Genomic DNA, 19,406 nt, shown 5'->3' with positions numbered 1-19,406 from the left:
GCTGGTCTTGCCTAGGGCGTAAAATAGTCTAGCACCGGCCCTGCATGCACACATAGGCATTTACAGGCATATTGAAAGAGGAGTGTTTACAGGCTGAAAAAAAGCATCATAAGTGTGTTCAGGGGAAAAGCTTTTGGGCAGAAAAAAGGTCTGACACATCTAAACACATCTAAACACACCTAAATGCATCTAAATGGTAAACTCCTTTAGTGCTTGAACGTGCATTCATTCCAAAGGCCAGATAAAACAGATATTCCAGCCAACGGAATCCATAAACGCTCAAATGCTTTATGCGCCTAAACGTGTGTAAAATGCAACTTTGGGCACTTTATCAAAAGAAGAAAAAATCTTTTCTTTGCAAATTAATGTCATAATGTGCTCCAGTGGTGCGCTCTCACTGCTGACAGGGCTTCCATCTTTACCCGGTCTTCCTTCTGGGTTTGTGGGTTGCCGCCGCATGACTGGCCTAACTGCGATGACGTCATTCCCATGCATGTGCTCAGGAGTCACAGCCATGGCACAGCTCTCTCTATGGATGGCATGCTGTCCATAGAGAGCGTGGTGGACATGCATCGGTGACATCACTGGTGCTGCTTAAGTAAATATTTCCTACACGGTGCACATTTAGGAGATCTCTACTTACCTGTAGGTATAAATGAAAAAACTGCCTTTATTACCACTTTAACTATATGTTAGACTCCTTTCATATTTGCAGCAGTGTATACTGCCCCCCTGAGTGTGGATCTCTTTTCAGGGGACAGTGAAAGGAGGTTTGCAGGGTTTCAAAAGGTAAAGCTGCTACCTCCTGATGCCTTTTTTTTTTTTTTAACTTTTGTGCTTTTTTTTTCTTTTTATTCCCAAGTGGCAATTTAGCTTTATGCACAACTGTAAGACAAGTATTCAACTTGTGGTTGCTGCACAGCCCTATTCAATTATATAACAGTTTGACAGGCAGTGCTGTCTGTTAGAGCCGGTTCACACTACTCCGACTTGGGACACGACTTGTGTGCCCTCAAGTCGCCCCAAGTCTTTTGTCATTACAAATTCAATGTAAATGAATGAGAGCCGTCTTAATATGCACTACTGAAGTCGCTCCGACTTCAGAAAAGGTTCCTGTACTACTTCAAGGCAACCTCTATCCGACTTGTGCACATAGACTTCAATGGGACTCGCCTCTAAGTCGGATCCTTATCTATTTTCAAGCGACTGTGATCAGACTTTCCAGGAGGAAGAAAAAGATTAGCCAGGCATTCCCCACAGACAAAGTCGCCTATCATTTAAGTCTCTTACAAGTCTCTTGCAAGTCTCTTGCAAGTCTCTTAAAAGTCGAGCTAAAAAGTCGCTCCTTCATGGGCCGACTTTCTGGTTGCAGTAGTGTGAACCGGCTCTTAGACTCTACATGTAGCACTAAAATTACTTCAACAATGTGTACCTTATCCAAGCAACACCATGTGTACTTGAAGGTAGGCAGTTTATTGGAGGCGGTCAAAACCAGGATCAACCACCTGTTTTTACTATCCCCTGACTGCAGGTGTGAAAGGAGCCCATTTGTATGTATTTCTCTGTCAAATATAAGCAATAATGGATGCAACATATTTTAAAATTCGATCCTATGAGATAATAACATAAGAACATCAAAGCAGTATTAAACCCAAATACAAAAATATAATGTAGTGCAGTTTACCAATTCGCAAATATATAGTAATTGCTGCATTCATATTCATTTAATGGGCCTTTTTTCCTTTATTTCCTTCATTTTCACCTGGTGACCTGGCCAGTAACACACTTCCTGCCTTAGGCTCCATTCACACTACCGCGACTTGTCAGGCGACTTGTCAGCCTGACAAGTCGCGGTCTATGCAGTGCTACAGGACCCGTTCTAATAGGAGCGACACAAGTCACTCCGACTTAGAAAAAGGGTCCTGTATTACTTCGGGGCGACCTCGGAGCGACTTGCATAGACATTCATTATATGAAGTCCGTGCAAGTCGTGCCGAAGTCGCGGTGCACGGGACTTCACAGGTCGCCCCTGAAGTCGTGCAGAAGTCGTGCCACTGCAGTGTGAATGCGGTCTTAGGGGCTATAGTGGCAGTGGATACAAGGATTAGACAACAGTATTGTCAATCTGGGGAGATGGAAGTGTTAAATATAGTAACAGATTTTGATGGACTTGGCAAACAAATTAAAGCCAAACTCCAGCTAACAATTTAGGCAGCTACAGCAACAGTTTTTTTTTTCCTTTTGGGATAAAGGTTTTACATAAATAAAAGTGGATCCTTGTAAGCGCTCCTGTCAGTGTTAAATGTTTTGTCTCACTCCTCTAACTTGCCACCTTTGCTGGACAGTTTGGTCTGTTAACAACTTCAATACCGGACACTTCCTGCCCAGGCCAATTTTCAGCTTTTAGCTATTAAATGACAATTGGGCGGTCATGCAATACTGTTCCCAGACTAAATTTTTATCATTGTGTTCACACAAATAGAGCTTTCTTTTAGTGGTATTTCATCACCACTGGGTTTTTTTTTTGCTAAATAAACGGAAAAGCCTGAAAAGTTTGAAAAAGCAAAAAAGGTGTTTTCTTTGTTTATTATAACATTTTGCAAATAATTGCTCTTCATAATTTTAGGCGAAAATGTATTCTGCTACGTTTCTTCAGTGACAATAACCCAAATCAGTGTATATCATTAATCCTGATGTATTGATTCATTCTCCATTTCTTGAAGACCTAAAATGCCAGGACAGTATAAATACCCCCCTAATTACCCATTTTTGGAAAGTACACAGTCCAAGGTATTTAGCAAGAGGCATGGCAGGTTTTTTGAAGTTGTAATTTTTTGTAAATTTTTTTTCTTGAAAATTTAAGAAATTAAAAAACAAATTAATTTCACTATTTTTTTTTTTTGTACACACTATACATTTTATTTTTATTTTGTATTACATTTTTTTCACAAATTTTTTTTAACACACTGTGACCAGGACAATATAATGTTACCATAGCAACATTGTACTACTCTGGGGAAGTGATCATCATTTTTTAAATTTTTTTAGACAAGTTATGTTTGCTTATAGCAGTGAATTACATTGCTATAAACAAGCATTTTACTGAAGGAAACTGAATAATTTAGTCTGTTTTGTTGTGGTTAGCTGTGATTTGTCAAAGCTAATCACATGGAACAGATGGGCTGCGATTGTCCCTGTCTGTACCATGTGATCAAATTGACCAATCATAGCTAGCAACACAATTGTATACAATGGATGGCATGAAACAAAGCCATCTATTGGACTGTGATTTGTCACTGTGATCACATGGTCCCAGCAGTGAGCTGGTACTCTGATTAGTCATTGGCTGTGTCCCGTGTACACTGGCATCCGCTGGGCGGATGTCATATGACTTTTACCTAGGATAAGAGCCACCACCCAGCAGTCATTTTTCTATAGGCCGAGCGGGAAGTGGTTAAAGTGAAAATAAACCAATAGATTTAACGGTTTTAAAAAACAGTCACATTTCAGGCATGTGCTAGAAATGTAACTGTCCCGTTAGTTGTGCTCGCAACCAAATTGTCAAACCATCCAATGGCTGGTGTTGTAACTGATCACATGTGCAGCATCATGGCAGTTGAAGAATAAACAGACGCTAAGATGGCAGCTTCCTTGACTGAACGCAATAGGAGGGTTTAAAAATAGCCTAACACTATTTGCACAGAAGAAATACCCTAACAACATTCAGTCCCTAGAGAAGATACCCCAAGAACATTTGCTCAAAAGAAAATGTACCCTAAGAACAGTCAATTTCTCCCATTTGCACGACAGCCACAGCTTTATGGATTGTGTGAAAAGTACCTAAATCTAATGAGCTAATGCTGGTTACTTCACATAGAACGAATGTACATGTAGGTTCGCTGGATTAAAATCTATGCACTTTTTTTTATAAATAGACCCCTCATTGTTCTGCTTCTCTTAACTCAGGGCCCAGCCTGCTATCCCAGAGCGCACTTCAGCTCAGTTCTAAACCTGAAGGGTCTTTCCAGTATTCATCAAGCTACCATAGCAACCAAACTCTTGCATTGGGGGAAACATCTACATTGCAATTCCCGAGCCGCAGCAATCAAGCCAGATCAGCCATTCAGAGCTATAACCAAGTAAGTGGAAATGTAAATTTTGTTTGTTTCTGTTAAAACTGTTTAATGAATCACACTTTAATACTGGGTTCATACACTTTTTAATACCTATAACAATGAAATTATTTATTTTTATTATTATAACCAAGTGAACACAGAGGCAACAATACTCAAAACAGTCCTGATTTTATATATACTGTATATGTGTATGTATGTATATGTATGTGTATGTATATATATATATATATATATATATATAGTTAGGAACACTGCCTATTACTGTGATAGTGTGGTACGTGACATGAAAAAAAATGTTCCTTTATTGAAACAACGACACAGTACAATTATTGCGACATGGACGTAATCAGTCAAATACAATGCACATTTACAGTGACTCAAAGCAGCAGAGTATCATCCTCATACTCATGTATATGGGTTACACACAGACATTTACAAAACCTTTATAGTGAAATCATCAACCACCCAATCCAAACATAGTAGACAATGTAATTTTAGGAGGGAGAGGAAAAGAAAAAAAAAAGGGGGAAAAAAATAACAAACCCCTCTCAACCCTTTTTTGGGCAATTCCTGTTAATATATGTCAGTTTATATCGGGGAAGTGCAGCATTAATAGGTTTTTCTCATGAACCTACAGAGGAAGTGGAACAGAAGTTCCATTTGAGAATAATTTATTTCTTAGCATAGTAGAACAGATATAAAAGTAATAATCTAATACATCTAGGCCTCAGTTCATCATCCTGAATCCCCAGTAAGATCAGTTCCAGGAAAACCAGCTGGGATATTTGGAAACAGTGTTTAATCAACTCAACCACTCCCTCTCCAAAAACGGGCCACCCGTGGGCAACGCCAAAACATATACATGTATGTCCCCACAACTTCTCCATACCTTGCACAGCTCAGGGACCTCTGCGGGAACATTTTTTGTAACTTCTGTGGAGTGTAGTATACCCAGTGTAAAAATTTTGTCTGAATGAGTTTGTCTTGGGAAGAGATTAGTAATCTGGGGCTGTCTTCAAAACAGCCCTCCCAGTTCTCCCTGTCAAGGTCAAGTAGGTCAACCTTCCATGATTCTCACAGCCTGACCATCTTGGATAAGTCAATGCCTAGCAGAGCTAAGTAAAGAGTAGAAAGAGGTTTTTCCAGCGACTCTTGTGCCAAGAGTTCTTCAATAGGATCCTTTGCCAGGCTAGGGGGAACAAGGAACTGAGCGTGGGTCACATGGCACAGTTGGAAGTACCGGAAGAACATCCATTCCGGAAGATTCAACTTGGCCCTAAGGTCAGGTGTCCCTGCTGACAGCACATCTCTGAGTTTTGATCCCATACCTGGCCCAAAGTTGGGGGTCAGGCATGGAGCAGAAATGCGGGAGTGTGGGATTCCCCCATAGTGGGCAAAATGGTGACCATCTATTAGTCCGAAAAAATCTACGTCTAGCCACCACCCATACCCTGATTGTCATCCTCGTGGGGTACGTGAGGTTATCATACGCTCACAAACCTCTATATACCAAATTTCACAGCTTATAGTGATGTCGCGAACATAAAATTTAATGTTCGCGAACGGCGAACACGAACTTCCGCAAATGTTTGCGAACCGGCGAACATTGCGAACCGCCATAGACTTCAATAGGCAGGCGAATTTTAAAACCCACAGGGACTCTTTCTGGCCACAATAGTGATGGAAAAGTTGTTTCGAGGGGACTAACGCCTGGACTGTGGCATGCCGGAGGGGGATCCATGGCAAAACTCCCATGGAAAATTAGGTAGTTGATGCAGAGTCGGGTTTTAATCCATAAAGGGCACAAATCACCTAACATTCCTAAATTGTTTGGAATAACGTGCTTTAAAACATCCAGTGTGTGTATACGATCAGGTATGATGTTGTATCGATCAGGTAGTGTAAGGGTTACACCCGCTTCACAGTGACAGACCAAACTCTGACAGACCAAACTCCCCGTTTAACGTACCGCAAACATCCGCAAACAGACCAGAACCGACCAAAATGGGACAGGAACTGGGCTTTAAGGGTTAGGGTTAGGTTTAGTGTTAGGGGATAGGGTTAGGGTTATGGTGAGATTCTTAGGGTTAGAGTTAGTAACCCTACCCCTACGCCTCTAACCCTAACCCTCTAACCCTAAGCACTAAAAATAACCCTAGCCCTAACCCTAATTCTAATTTTTTTTCTGGTTCTGGATATGCTACAGAGCTGAAACTTCACAGGTACAATTTTTAGACCCCCCAGACACCAAATCACACAAAAAAAGTTCTTAAAAATTGTCATTTTTGATAGAGAGCCAATTATTGGAAAAATTAATTTGATTTAGATTAATTGGATTTAGTGTCTGGGGGGGGGGGGGTGTCTAAAAAGTGTACCTGTGAAGTTTCAGCTCTGTAGCATGTCCGGAACCAGAAAAAAATTACGAATTAGGGTTAGGGTTAGGGCTAGGGTTAGGGGGTTAAGTTTAAGGTTAGAGGGTTAGGGCTAGGGTTAGGGCTAGGGTTAGGTTTAGGGTTAGGGTTATTTTTATGGCTAGGCTTAGAGGGTTAGGGTTAAGGTTAGAGGGTTAGGGTTATGGTTAGAGGGTTAGGGTTAGGTTTAGTGTTAGGGTTAGGGTTACGGTGAGATACTTAGGGTTAGAGTTAGTAACCCTACCCCTCTAACCCTAACCCTCTAACCCTAAGCACTAAAAATAACCCTAACCTTAGCCCTGACCCTAACCCTAACCCTAGCCCTAACCCTAATTCAATTTTTTCTGGTTCTGGACATGCTACAGAGCTGAAACTTCACAGGTACACTTTTTAGACCCCCCAGACACTAAATCCAAAGAATTTTTTTTTCTTAATTTTTCCAATAATTGGCTCTCTATCAAAAATGACAATTTTTAAGAACTTTTTTGTGTGATTTAGTGTCTGGGGGGTCTAAAAAGTGTACATGTGAAGTTTCAGCTCTGTAGCATGTCCAGAACCAGAAAAAAAGATCATTTTTCAGTAGAGCAGGGATGGTGGGAACCCTCCTTTTACACCTATATGATCTTCTGGTTCTGGGCATGCTACAGAGCTGAAACTTCACAGGTACACTTTTTAGACACACCCCCCCCCCCCCCCGACACTAATCCCAAAAAAGTAATGCCTGCCTCCAAAAATGCCTGATAAATATATAGAAAAAAAAAATAAAAGCAGACTGAAATACCAGCCCTAAAAAGGGCTTTTTGGGGTGCTGTCAGGATGCTGTCCTTACAGCAGGAGTGGACACAGAACACTGGCCTAGCTAATGATTTCCCTATCAATTCAGCAGCAACAGCAGCACTCTCCCTGCTCTAACTAACACTGCAGCTTCAGAATGAATCTAAGATGGATGCTGCCCTTGCTTTTTTATAGGAGGTGGGAGGGTCTGGGAGGGAGGGTATGCTGATTGGCTGGAATGTGTCTGCTGACTGTGAGGTACAGGGTCAAAGTTTGCTCAATGATGATGTATAGGAGGCGGACCGAACATCGCATATGTTCGCCCCCCCGAGGCGAACGCGAACATGCGAAGTTCGCCGGGAACTGTTCGCCGGCGAACAGTTCGGGACATCTCTACTTATGAAGTGAGCCTAAAACAGCCGCCACCGCATTGGCCAGAGAGAGGAATAATCACAAACTACCACCGGACTGTTACAAGGGCAGCTGCCCAATAATATGTCCGGTAGTCCGGCAGTGCCAAGCCCCGCACCTCACTGGGAGGAAAAGAGTCAACTTTGCCAATCAGGGAAGAGCTCCCCCCCCCCCCCCCAGATGAAAGTCCCAACACATATATCTATTTCTCTAAAAAAATTATTAGGTTTCCAGGTGGGGCAGTTCTGGAAGAAATAAAGAAAGTTGGGGAGAAAGATCATTTTAAGAAGGTTAATACGGCCCACAAGGTTCAATAGAAGGGACTTCCAATAGACACATTTAGACTGGAGTTGGAAGAGCATAGGAACCAAATTGAGTTCAGCAAATTTCCCAATATCCCTCCCCACCTGGATACCCAGATACCTAAATTGTTCGTCCCACACCAAGGGAGTATCAGCCGTATCTGATCGGGACAGGGGGTCCAACGGGAAGATTATCAATTTTGATCAATTGATGCATATCCCTGAAAACCATCCAAACTCCTTAAAGAGCTCAAGGGCAGCCAGCAGGAATGAAGAGGTATTACTCAGGTACAGGAGAACATTTTAGATGTATAGAGAGATTTTCTCCTCCAGAGATCCGATCCGCATACCCTCCACCAGTGGAGACCCTCAACTGAGGAAAGCCAGTGGCTTTAGGGCCAGAACAAAGAGGGAAGGAGACAGAGGACATTCCTGTCGGGTACCCCTCTACAACGGAAAGGATGCCAATAAATTGTTGTTCATCCTAACCCGGGCCCTGGCTGTGTGGTATAACATTTTAACCAACTGGAGGAATTTAGGTCCAAAACCAAATCGATGCAGAGCCTCCCATAGAAACCCCCACTCCACCGAGTCAAATGCCTTTTCGGCATCGAGAGAAGCTATAACCCTATGTCCACTATTAGTATGATCAATGGAAAGGTTCAGGAAGAGGTGACAGAGGTTAATGTCAGTGCCCTTCCCAGGCGTGTATCCGGTTTGATCAACATGGATCAGCTCCTCAAGCACAGTAGACAAACGTTTAGTTAGTACTTTTGCCAAAATCTTGGCATCCACGTTAAGCAGGGAAATCAGTCAAAATGAGGAGCACTCTTCCGGATTCTTCCCTGGTTTGAGCACCAATGCCACCACCACCTCAGCCATAGAATAGAAAACTAATGTGAAGAGTTGTTGAAGGAGAGTAGTTAATCTAGGTGCAAGCAGATCTAGATGTTGTGAGTAGAACTCTGTCAGTAGATCATCAGCCCCAGGAGTTTTCTCAGATTGGAGCTGACCCAAAGCCAGTTGGACCTCCGCCAGGGTAATGTCTTGCTCTAGTCGGGAGCTAACCTCTAAGTCAAACGTGGGGAAATTAACCCTGTCAAGAAAAGACGACAAATCAAAGGGAGTATAATCAAGATTAATACAGCTGTCTATAGTACTGATGGAACCGTTCATTAACAGCACCAGGTGCGCACAGTAATTCTCCCGCAGAGCTCCTAACTCCCCCAATGTAGGTAAAATTAAACTGGCCCTTAGCTAGCCATGCCAGCAAGTGGCAGTTCTTATTGCCAAATTCAAAGATCTGCTGAGCTGTACTAAGGAGAGATTTCTGGGTCAATTTGACTCACAGCAGGGAAACCTTCCGCAAAGGAAATTGCAAGGCCCCAAAATTACTCTGATCAGGGTCACTTACATAGGCAGCTTTTTTCCATCTAGCCTCCTCCTCTAACCTCTCCAAGGTCCTCCCGGATTCCCTGCGGACAGCCGCAATATGAGAGAATTACCCCCCCCCCCAGGCCTTAAATATGTTCCAAGTCACCGGAGGGGAAGATGTCCCCTCACATTCTGTAGCCAGTAGGGACAAACTCCCTCCTGGACAACCTCCTGGATAGAGGGGTCTACCACCCAGTATCTGGACAGTCTCCACAATCTTTCCCCCCAAGGTGCCAAGGACAGCTTTACCAACAGCATGGCATAATCAGAGAGGCCCCTGGGCAGAATTCTCACCTCACAGACTCTGTGGAGTGTAAACCTACTAGCATATGCCAAATCAATTTGTGAAAGCGTTTTGAAGGAGAAGAGTAACATGTGAACTCTCTGGTTGTGGCAAAAAAATGCCTTTAGACATCTGTGAGTGAGAATGTATCCGCCCATTGAGCTAATCCAGGAATCCACCGCAAGGTCGAGTTGAGCCTATCTAGATCTTAACAAGGGGTCAGATTGAAATCCCCCACCACCAACACATCATCAACATCATAACTAATGACCAGCTGCATAATAGTAGATAAAATTGAGACGTCTGCTGGAGGAGGCAAGTATAATCCCACTAAGACAAGGTGGAAGTCAGCGATCATAGTATTTAACACTAAAACCCCAGGGTCAGTCCTGATGTCCAGAAGCCTAAAGGGAAGCAGTCTGTGCACCAGGATACTAACCCCCCTGGAGTAACTGGAGTATGTTGCATGGTAATGGGAGCCCACGGAGGCCCACTTAAGCCCCAAGACACGAGAGCCCAGGAGGTAAGTCTTCTGTAATATACAGATTTGGGGAGTGAATTTCTATAAGTAGGTAAAAACCAATGACCTTTTAACCACGGAATTTAACCCCCTCACATTCCATGAGACTATAGAAATCTTATCCATACGTGTATCTGGAAATAAATGACCACTGCCCGGGGTGGGAGAATGTGTACACCAGCTCTCCGGGGAGCACACCCCCCGCCTCCACTCCACTGGCAACATGTGCATCATAAGCAAACCCACCATGTCATAAAGGAACACCAACCAAATACATACATGGTATAAAATAATAATAGAAAAACTGAAAAAGGAACCCAATTTCATCAGTAACTACTGACTTCCTGTTCCCCCAACCCCGCAGGACTCATATAGCGTGAGACTGCACAAGTCCCCAATAACCAGCCTGTGGGTAACAAAAAAACTCTGGAGGCATGTTATCACGTGCCTGGTGCTAGAGGCCAATGGAGAGAGAGGGCTTCCCTTGCGGCTAAGTTCCAGACCCCCCTGAGGATGAGAACAGGAGAGGTCAGGCCCAAAGTAGCACGGGTGCTGAATTGTGTGCAGGAGGATCCAGAGTACAGCTGGAGTGCTGGAGTGGAATCAGCAGACAGGTGGCGCCCGTGAGGTGTTTACAGGACTTGGATAATGCTGAGACTGGAACGTGGTCGGGTGGATAGCCAAGATCAGGAGCCAGGTGGATATCAGAGCAAGCGTGGTCAGGTGGATAGCCGAGATCAGGAGCCAGGTGGATATCAGAGCAAGCGTGGTCAGGTGGATAGCCGAGATCAGGAGCCAGGTGGATATCAGAGCAAGCGTGGTCAGGTGGATAGCCGAGGTCAAACACAGGAAGCAATCAGGAGACAGGTCAAGGACAAGCCGGGTTGGTAACAGGAGACAGGAACTGGAATATCACAGGGATAACACACTGGAGGAGCTGAAGATCAACCAGCAACTAAAATCACTGGCAGGTTTCCTTAAATAGGCCCAGGTAAATTGCTGGTAGTGCTGCTGGGTCCTAAAGTCCTTCTCCTGCCAAAGTGCTGATAGCGCTGCTGGGTCCTAGAGCCCTTCTCCTGGTGTTTGTGCCCTGACAGTGCCCCCCCCCTGACGGGCAGCCTCCGGATGCCTATTTGAGAAATTTTCTCTGGGTATTTGTCCTTAAACTCTTGGAGGAGTCTGGGGGCATGTACATTGGCTTCGGGTTCCCATGAGCTTTCTTCGGGTGGATACCCTTTCCATTTAATTAAGAATTGGGTTTGTCTCCCTCTCTTCCTGCAGTCCAGGATTGCTTCCACCTCGAATTCTGTGTCCTCACCAATCGTCACTGGCGGTGGAGGTGGCTCCACTCTCCCTGGAAATGGATCTGGAACAGTTGGTTTAAGCAAGGAGGTGTGAAAAACCGGATGGATCCTATATGAGTCAGGCAAAGATAGTTCGTAAGCCACTGGGTTAATTTCCCGTTTGATCTGAAAAGGCCCAATATACCTTGGCCCTAGCTTCCGTGAAGGGCAGGCCAATTTCAGGTTGGCAGTAGACAGCCACACTTTGTCCCCAACCTTGAAGGAAGGATTTCCCCTCCGTTTCCGATCAAAGTGTTTTTTGTAATCCACTTGGGCTTTCTGTATGGACTCCCGGAGGACCTGATAATTGTTTTGAATGAAAACAAGTCTGTCCTGCAAGGTAGGTACAGAAGTTTCAGGCATAATTTCAGGCAGGGCAGCAGGGTGGAATCCATAATTAGCCCAGAATGGGGACTGATTTGTAGCTGAATGGACAGAGTTATTATAGGCAAATTCCGCCAGCGGAAGCAGGGATGCCCAGTCATCTTGGGAAAAAGCTGAAAAGCAGCGGAGGTATTGCTCGAGGGTTTGGTTAGTACGCTCCGTTTGCCCATTACTTTGGGGATGGTAGGCAGATGATAAGCAGAGTTCCACTTCCAAGGCTTTACAAAGGGCTCTCCAAAACCTAGAGGTGAATTGCACCCCCCGATCCGAAACAATGTTCTTTGATAGTCCATGAAGTCTTATGATCTCTTTGATAAACATGTGAGCGGTTTCCGCTGCAGAGGGAGTACCAATCATTGGTATGAAGTGGGCCATTTTTGATAATCGGTCTACCACAACAAGGATGGTCGTGAATCTTTCAGAGGGAGGAAGATCAACAATAAAATCCATAGAAATCATTTCCCAGGGGCGATTAGGGATAGGCAAGGGTCTTAATAACCCCCAGGCTTTGACTTTGTCACTTTTGCTACGTAGACATATGGTGCATGACTTGACATAGGATCTACAGTCCCGACTGAGGTTAGGCCACCAAAAGGACCGCTGAATGAGCTCGTTAGTTTTACGGGCCCCAAAGTGCCCTGCAAGTCGGTGGTCGTGGAATGCCCTGAGAACCAGAGACCTAGCTTCTTGAGGTACAAAGATTTTGTCCTGGTGCCAAAGTAATCCACCCTGCCTCCTTAACGAGTCATGTTCGGATTCAGGGCACGATACAGAAGCTTGTTCAATGGATGCCTTTAGGTTAGGTTGAATCAGCAAAAAATTTTGGGCAGATAAGATAGTGCTTGGAGGAGCACATTCAGCAGATTCGGGGAACATCCTGGACAGGGCATCGGCTTTCCCATTTTTGGAACCTGGGCGGTATGTCAAGTGGAAATTAAATCTCGAAAAGAATAAGGCCCACCTGGCTTGTCGAGGTCTTAGGCGTTTTGCAGATCTTAAATATTCCAAATTTTTGTGATCTGTGAAGATCATAATTGGATGGTTAGCGCCCTCCAGGAGGTACCTCCATTCTTCGAGAGCGACTTTAATTGCCAGGAGTTCTCTGTCACCCACGTCATAGTTTCTTTCGGCCTGATTCAGCTTCCTGGAGCAATAGGCTACTGGGTGGAGCAGGGCCTTTGGGCCCTGACGCTGCGAGAGCACGGCTCCCGTAGCTACTTCGGATGCGTCCACCTCAAGGACAAAGGGAAGAGCTGGGTCAGGGTGTTGCAACACTGGAGCAGAGGTGAAGAGAGCCTTCAGTTTTTCGAAAGCCGCTTGAGAATCTTGGTTCCAGGAGAAGCGTGAGTGCAGGCGAGTGAGCTGGGTGATCGGGGCAATAATAGTTGAGAAATTCCGAATAAATTTCCTATAAAAATTAGCGAAGCCCACAAACCTCTGGACCCCTTTCTTGTCAGAAGGTGCAGGCCACTCCAAGATTGCTGATACCTTCTGAGGATCCATGGAAATCCCTTTCGTGGAGATTATGAGTCCTAAGAACTGGATAGATTGTTTCTCGAACTCACACTTTTCTGCTTTAGCATATAAGCCATGGGTTCTTAAGGTCTTTAACACTTTTCTGACGTGCTCTCGATGGAGTTCAAGCGAGGCTGAGAAAATTAGTATGTCGTCCAGATAGACGATTAAGAACAGGTCAAGGTATTCTCTGAAAATATCATTCACAAAATGTTGGAATGTGGCGGGGGCATTACATAGCCCGAAGGGCATCACAAGGTACTCAAAGTGACCAAAGCGTGTTCGGAAGGCGGTCTTCCACTCATCACCTTCCCTAATACGAACCAGGTTATAGGCCCCCCGCAAGTCCAACTTCGTGAAAACCTGGGCTGTTCGGAATCTTTGGAATAACTCAGGGATGAGAGGGAGTGGGTATCTGTTCTTGATAGTAATTTTATTAAGGTCCCTATAGTCAATGCATGGTCTGAGAGAACGATCCTTCTTCTCGACGAAGAAAATGCCAGCTCCAGCAGGTGACGATGAAGGGCGGATGAATCCTTTGGCAAGGTTTTCATCTATATATTGTCGGAGGGCCTCCAGCTCCACTTCGGATAACGGAAAGATGCGCCCAAAGGGGACTTCAGCTCCAGGTAGCAACTCAATTGGGCAGTCGTAGGACCGATGTGGGGGCAAGGCATCGGCACCTTTTTTGTCAAACACATCAAGGAAGTCAAGGTAGGCTGAAGGAACAGCATGACAGGGATCCGGTGTAGGTTGAACGGAGAGACACACTGAAGAGTTGACAGGCGTAGGGACGCCACAGTGTTGCTGACAATAGGAAGATGAGAAGATGATTTCTCCCTTGGGCCAGTCAATTTGCGGGTTGTGGGCCCGTAGCCAGGGTATTCCTAGGATGGCTGGGAAAATAGGAGACCTGATGACATCAAAGCGGAGGAATTCCCGATGGCCTGCTTCTGTTGTGGCAAGGACAGGGATAGTCTCCTGAGTGACTGGTCCAGAGCTAGGAGCAGTGCCATCTGCTAAATGTACATCAAGTCTTTGTTCCTTCAGTTTCAGGGGTATGCGCAAGTTCTTGGCTAGGTTGATATCCAGGAAGCAACTACAGGCTCCAGAGTCAATGATCGCCTGCAGCTTTACTTCCTTTCCATCCACCTGCAGAGAGATGGGGAGAATTAAATGAGTGGATATAGTCCCAGACAACTGAAGGTAAGAGGGGCGTGGAAGGCTGGACTTCCTTGGGCGAACAGGACAACTGCGAAGGAAGTGGCCCGAAGTCCCACAGTAGAGACACAAGTTATCCTGTCGTCTGCGTGCTCTCTCTTCAGGGGTTAAAGCAGGGCGGAGTAGGCCAGTTTGCATGGGTTCCCCATCGGACATATTCATGGACTGGGGAATAGAGGCTGGGAGTGTTGGTCCTGGGACCTTTGGCATTATCCATGTGGGTCGAAGGGTCTGAGTGCGTTCGGACCTTCGCTCCCGCAGCCGTCGGTCTAGTTGGATAGAGACTTGGATGAGACTCTCTAGTGAGGCGGGAGCCTCAATCCTAGCCAACTCGTCCTTGAGAGACTCAGATAAGCCTTGCCGGAACTGGTATTTTAGGGCGGCATCATTCCACCCAGTATCAGCTGACCACTTGCGAAATTTCACAATGTAATCCTCCACAGGTCGTCTGCCTTGTACAAGAGCATGAAGGGCCGACTCTGCGGTGGCCGTCCGTTGTGGATCATCATATAAGGTAGCCATAGCTTCAAAGAAGGTGAAAACTGAATCCAGGACTGAGTTCTTTTGCTCAATGAGATTATGAGCCCAGGACTGTGGCTCATCAGATAAGAGTGAAATGATGAAACCCACCTTGACAGTCTCAAGAGAAAAAGTCCTTGGTTGCAGGGCAAAGTAAAGGTCACAAGCATTTTTGAAAGCTCTGAATTTCCGTCGGTCACCTGAAAAGCGATCGGGAGTGGGAACTCTGGGCTCCGGAGGGGGTAAACCCATAGCAGGTGCGGCTGTAGCAGAACAACTGAGAGGGTGAAGGCGTCCTTCCAGCTGAAAGTAGCCATCTTGTAAGCTCTGGACTGTTTGTGTAAGAACTGTAATCTGCTGACCTAGGGCCTCTAATGCGGAAGCACCTCTCTCGGCCTCAGACATCTTGGCTGGTTGATACTATCACGTGCCTGGTGCTAGAGGCCAATGGAGAGAGAGGGCTTCCCTTGCGGCTAAGTTCCAGACCCCCCTGAGGATGAGAACAGGAGAGGTCAGGCCCAAAGTAGCACGGGTGCTGAATTGTGTGCAGGAGGATCCAGAGTACAGCTGGAGTGCTGGAGTGGAATCAGCAGACAGGTGGCGCCCGTGAGGTGTTTACAGGACTTGGATAATGCTGAGACTGGAACGTGGTCGGGTGGATAGCCAAGATCAGGAGCCAGGTGGATATCAGAGCAAGCGTGGTCAGGTGGATAGCCGAGATCAGGAGCCAGGTGGATATCAGAGCAAGCGTGGTCAGGTGGATAGCCGAGATCAGGAGCCAGGTGGATATCAGAGCAAGCGTGGTCAGGTGGATAGCCGAGGTCAAACACAGGAAGCAATCAGGAGACAGGTCAAGGACAAGCCGGGTTGGTAACAGGAGACAGGAACTGGAATATCACAGGGATAACACACTGGAGGAGCTGAAGATCAACCAGCAACTAAAATCACTGGCAGGTTTCCTTAAATAGGCCCAGGTAAATTGCTGGTAGTGCTGCTGGGTCCTAAAGTCCTTCTCCTGCCAAAGTGCTGATAGCGCTGCTGGGTCCTAGAGCCCTTCTCCTGGTGTTTGTGCCCTGACACATGTAGTCAGATGCAGGGTATCAACTGACCCCTCATAGACTACATCTCTGAGATGCAAAAAGAAAAAGAAAAATTAGCTGTTGTACATAAAGTTCCCAATAGGAAATGCTGGAGTAGTAGCAGAATTAACGTTCTGGTCATCACCTGGACTTAGCCAGGGGCACAAATCTTGAAAACTAAACACAGGGACATGCCCCTTTCAATGTAGTGACCAGTGTACATGCCCCTTTCAATGTAGTGACCAGCATACATGCCCCTTTCAATGTAGTGACCAGCGTATATGCCCCTTTCAATGTAGTGACCAGGGTACATGCCCCTTTCAATGTAGTGACCAGCGTACATGCCCCTTTCAATGTAGTGACCAGCGTACATGCCCCTTTCAATGTAGTGACCAGCGTACATGCCCCTTTCAATGTAGTGACCAGCGTACATGCCCCTTTCAATGTAGTGACCAGCGTACATGCCCTTTCAATGTAGTGACCAGCGTACATGCCCCTTTTAATGTAGTGACCAGTATACATGCCCCTTTCAATGCAGAGACCAGCGTGCGTGCGTGCCCCTTCAAAGCAGTGTGTGGGCCCCCCAGAGGCATCACTTCACTTACCTTACCCTGGTGCCATCACCGTGCCTGGTGTGCTGCTCGGGACTCGGGAGACTCGGTCGGACCTCGGACGTCTTCTTCCTCCTCGACCTGGATGCGCGCCGCTGCCCTCTTCTCCGGTCGGACCTCGGGCGTCTTCTTCCGCCGCTGCCCGCCTTCTCTCTGACGGCAGGCGGCAAGGTGACGCCGGGACGGTGCGTGACTAACGCACGCACCGCCCCCCACGCGACATCACCCGGGATGTTCTTTATGATTGGTCCAGGCTGGAGACTGGACCAATCAAAGCCAGGACATCGGTAAAGTGGGGAGTGTCGGGGCGCATTTCTCTGCACCCGGATGACCCCCAGAAGGCCGCCAATCGGTGGCTCTGCTGCACGCACGTGGGGTGCAAAACCCCACCCCCCCCCCATAACCACCAGTTAGTCCGGCGCCCCTAGTGGGCTGAAAATGGTATTTTTTTTCCTATTTTTTTATTGGGCCACAGATTGGGGGGGGGGTGGCGCCCCTGCGCCCCCTATAGACCGGCCGCCACTGGTTCTGAGATCAGTGGGAAGGGCTTTGCAGTGGCTCTGCTGCACGCACGTGGGGTGCAAAACCCCACCCCCCCCCCCATAACCACCAGTTAGTCCGGCGCCCCTAGTGGGCTGAAAATGGTATTTTTTTTCCTATTTTTTTTATTGGGCCACAGATTGGGGGGGGGGGGTGGCGCCCCTGCGCCCCCTATAGACCGGCCGCCACTGGTTCTGAGATCAGTGGGAAGGGCTTTGGGCTCGGAGGGAAGGGCCCAGGCTGGAGTTCAGGGGGCCCTTAACGGTTTCTTGCACCAGTGTCCTGAAAGTTCTAGTTATGCCTCTGATGTAGCATACAGTACAGCATACAGTCAGGCTTATGTAATGTGTACGGTGCAGAGTGAATCTGTCAGTGGTACACAATATACAGTGGAACAATCAGGATTATGTAACATACAATACAGTATACACAGTAGACCAGTTCAGTACAGTGGCCAGACCTATGTTCTATACATCAAATTTTACAACACATTTTAGAGCAAAATGCACCCTAAATACAGTGTTATTGCCATATATAGCACACCAATATATCTCTTCATAGCATGACTAAATAAAACATACAGTGGGGATCGAAAGTTTGGGCACCCCAGGTAAAATTTTTATGAATGTGCATAAAGAAGCCAAGGAAAGATGGAAAAATCTCCAAAAGGCATCAAAATTACACATTAGACATTCTTATAATATGTCAACAAAAGTTAGATTTTATTTTCATCATTTACACTTTCAAAATAACAGAAAACAAAAAAATGGCGTCTGCAAAAGTTTGGGCACCCTGCAGATTTTATAGCATGCACTGCCCCCTTTGCAAGGCTGAGACCTGCCAGTGTCATGGATTGTTCTCAATCATCGTCTGGGAAGACCAAGTGATGTCAATCTCAAGGTTTTAAATGCCCAGACTCATCTGACCTTGCCCCAACAATCAGCACCATGGGATCTTCTAAGCAATTGTCTAGAAAACTGAAACTGAAAATAGTTGATGCTCACAAAGCTGGAGAAGGCTATAAGAAGATAGCAAAGCGTTTTCAGATGTCAATATCCTCTGTTTGGAATGTAATTAAGAAATGGTAGTCATCAGGAACAGTGGAAGTTAACCACTTAACCACTTAAGCCCCGGAGGATTTGGCTGCTAAACGACCAGAGGGCATTTTGCGATTCGGCACTGCGTGACTTTAACGGACAATTGCGCGGTCGTGCGACGCTGTACCGAAACGAATTTGGCGTCCTTTTTTTCCCACAAACAGAGCTTTCTTTTGGTGGTATTTGATCACCTGTGCGATTTTTTGATCACGCGCTATAAACAAAAAAAGAGCGTAAATTTTGCAAAAATAGCAATATTTTTCCCTTTTTTTTATATGAAATTCCCCCAAAAAAAAATGTAAAAATCAAAATTTTTTAATATTTTCGGCCAATTTGTTTTATGCTACCTATGTTTGGTAAAAAAAATCGCAAAAAGCGTATTTTGATTGGTTTGCGCAAAAGTTATTGCGTTTACTAACAAAGGGAAAGATTTTTGTCATTTTTGTTGTTTTTTTTTTTAACGCGTAATGGCGGCGATCTGCGATTTTTTTTGCGGTACTGCGACATTGCGGCGGACAGATCGGACCCTTGACTGACATTTTTGACACTTTTGGGGTTACCAGTGACATTTCTACAGTAATCAGTGCTATACATATGCACTGTTACTGTAAAAATGCACTGGTAGTGAAGGGGTTAACTTTATTTGAGAGGGAGGGGCTGTGTGTGTCCCTAGGGGCGTGATTCTAACTGTGATTGGCTGTGGCTTCAACTGTATGCAGAGTGATCAATGGATCTACATAGTAGATCCATGTGATCAGCTCTCATACAGAGAGGAGAATGACAGGCAGCTTGTTTACACAAGCTGCCTGACTATCTCCCTCTCCCC

At 45.7% G+C, this 19,406-nt stretch overlaps 1 protein-coding gene across 4 annotated transcripts in view; it reads left to right on the top strand.

The window, feature by feature from the left end:
- The window catches only part of CTNND2 (catenin delta 2), a 921,118-nt gene that overhangs the window by 286,739 nt on the left and 614,973 nt on the right, over positions 1–19,406 (top strand). For all 4 annotated transcript variants that reach the window (XM_082258174.1, XM_082258173.1, XM_082258172.1 and 1 more), the window contains exon 6: positions 3,967–4,139. In XM_082258174.1, coding sequence (XP_082114300.1) covers positions 3,967–4,139 — 173 coding nt within the window. The remainder of the gene's footprint in view (positions 1–3,966; positions 4,140–19,406) is intronic.

This window comes from Pelophylax lessonae (genome assembly GCF_965119305.1).
Source record: "Pelophylax lessonae genome assembly, chromosome: 5".
In the NCBI taxonomy this organism is placed as follows: domain Eukaryota; kingdom Metazoa; phylum Chordata; class Amphibia; order Anura; family Ranidae; genus Pelophylax; species Pelophylax lessonae.
Note: the sequence above shows the minus strand (reverse complement) of the source record. Positions and strands in the feature narration are given on the sequence as shown.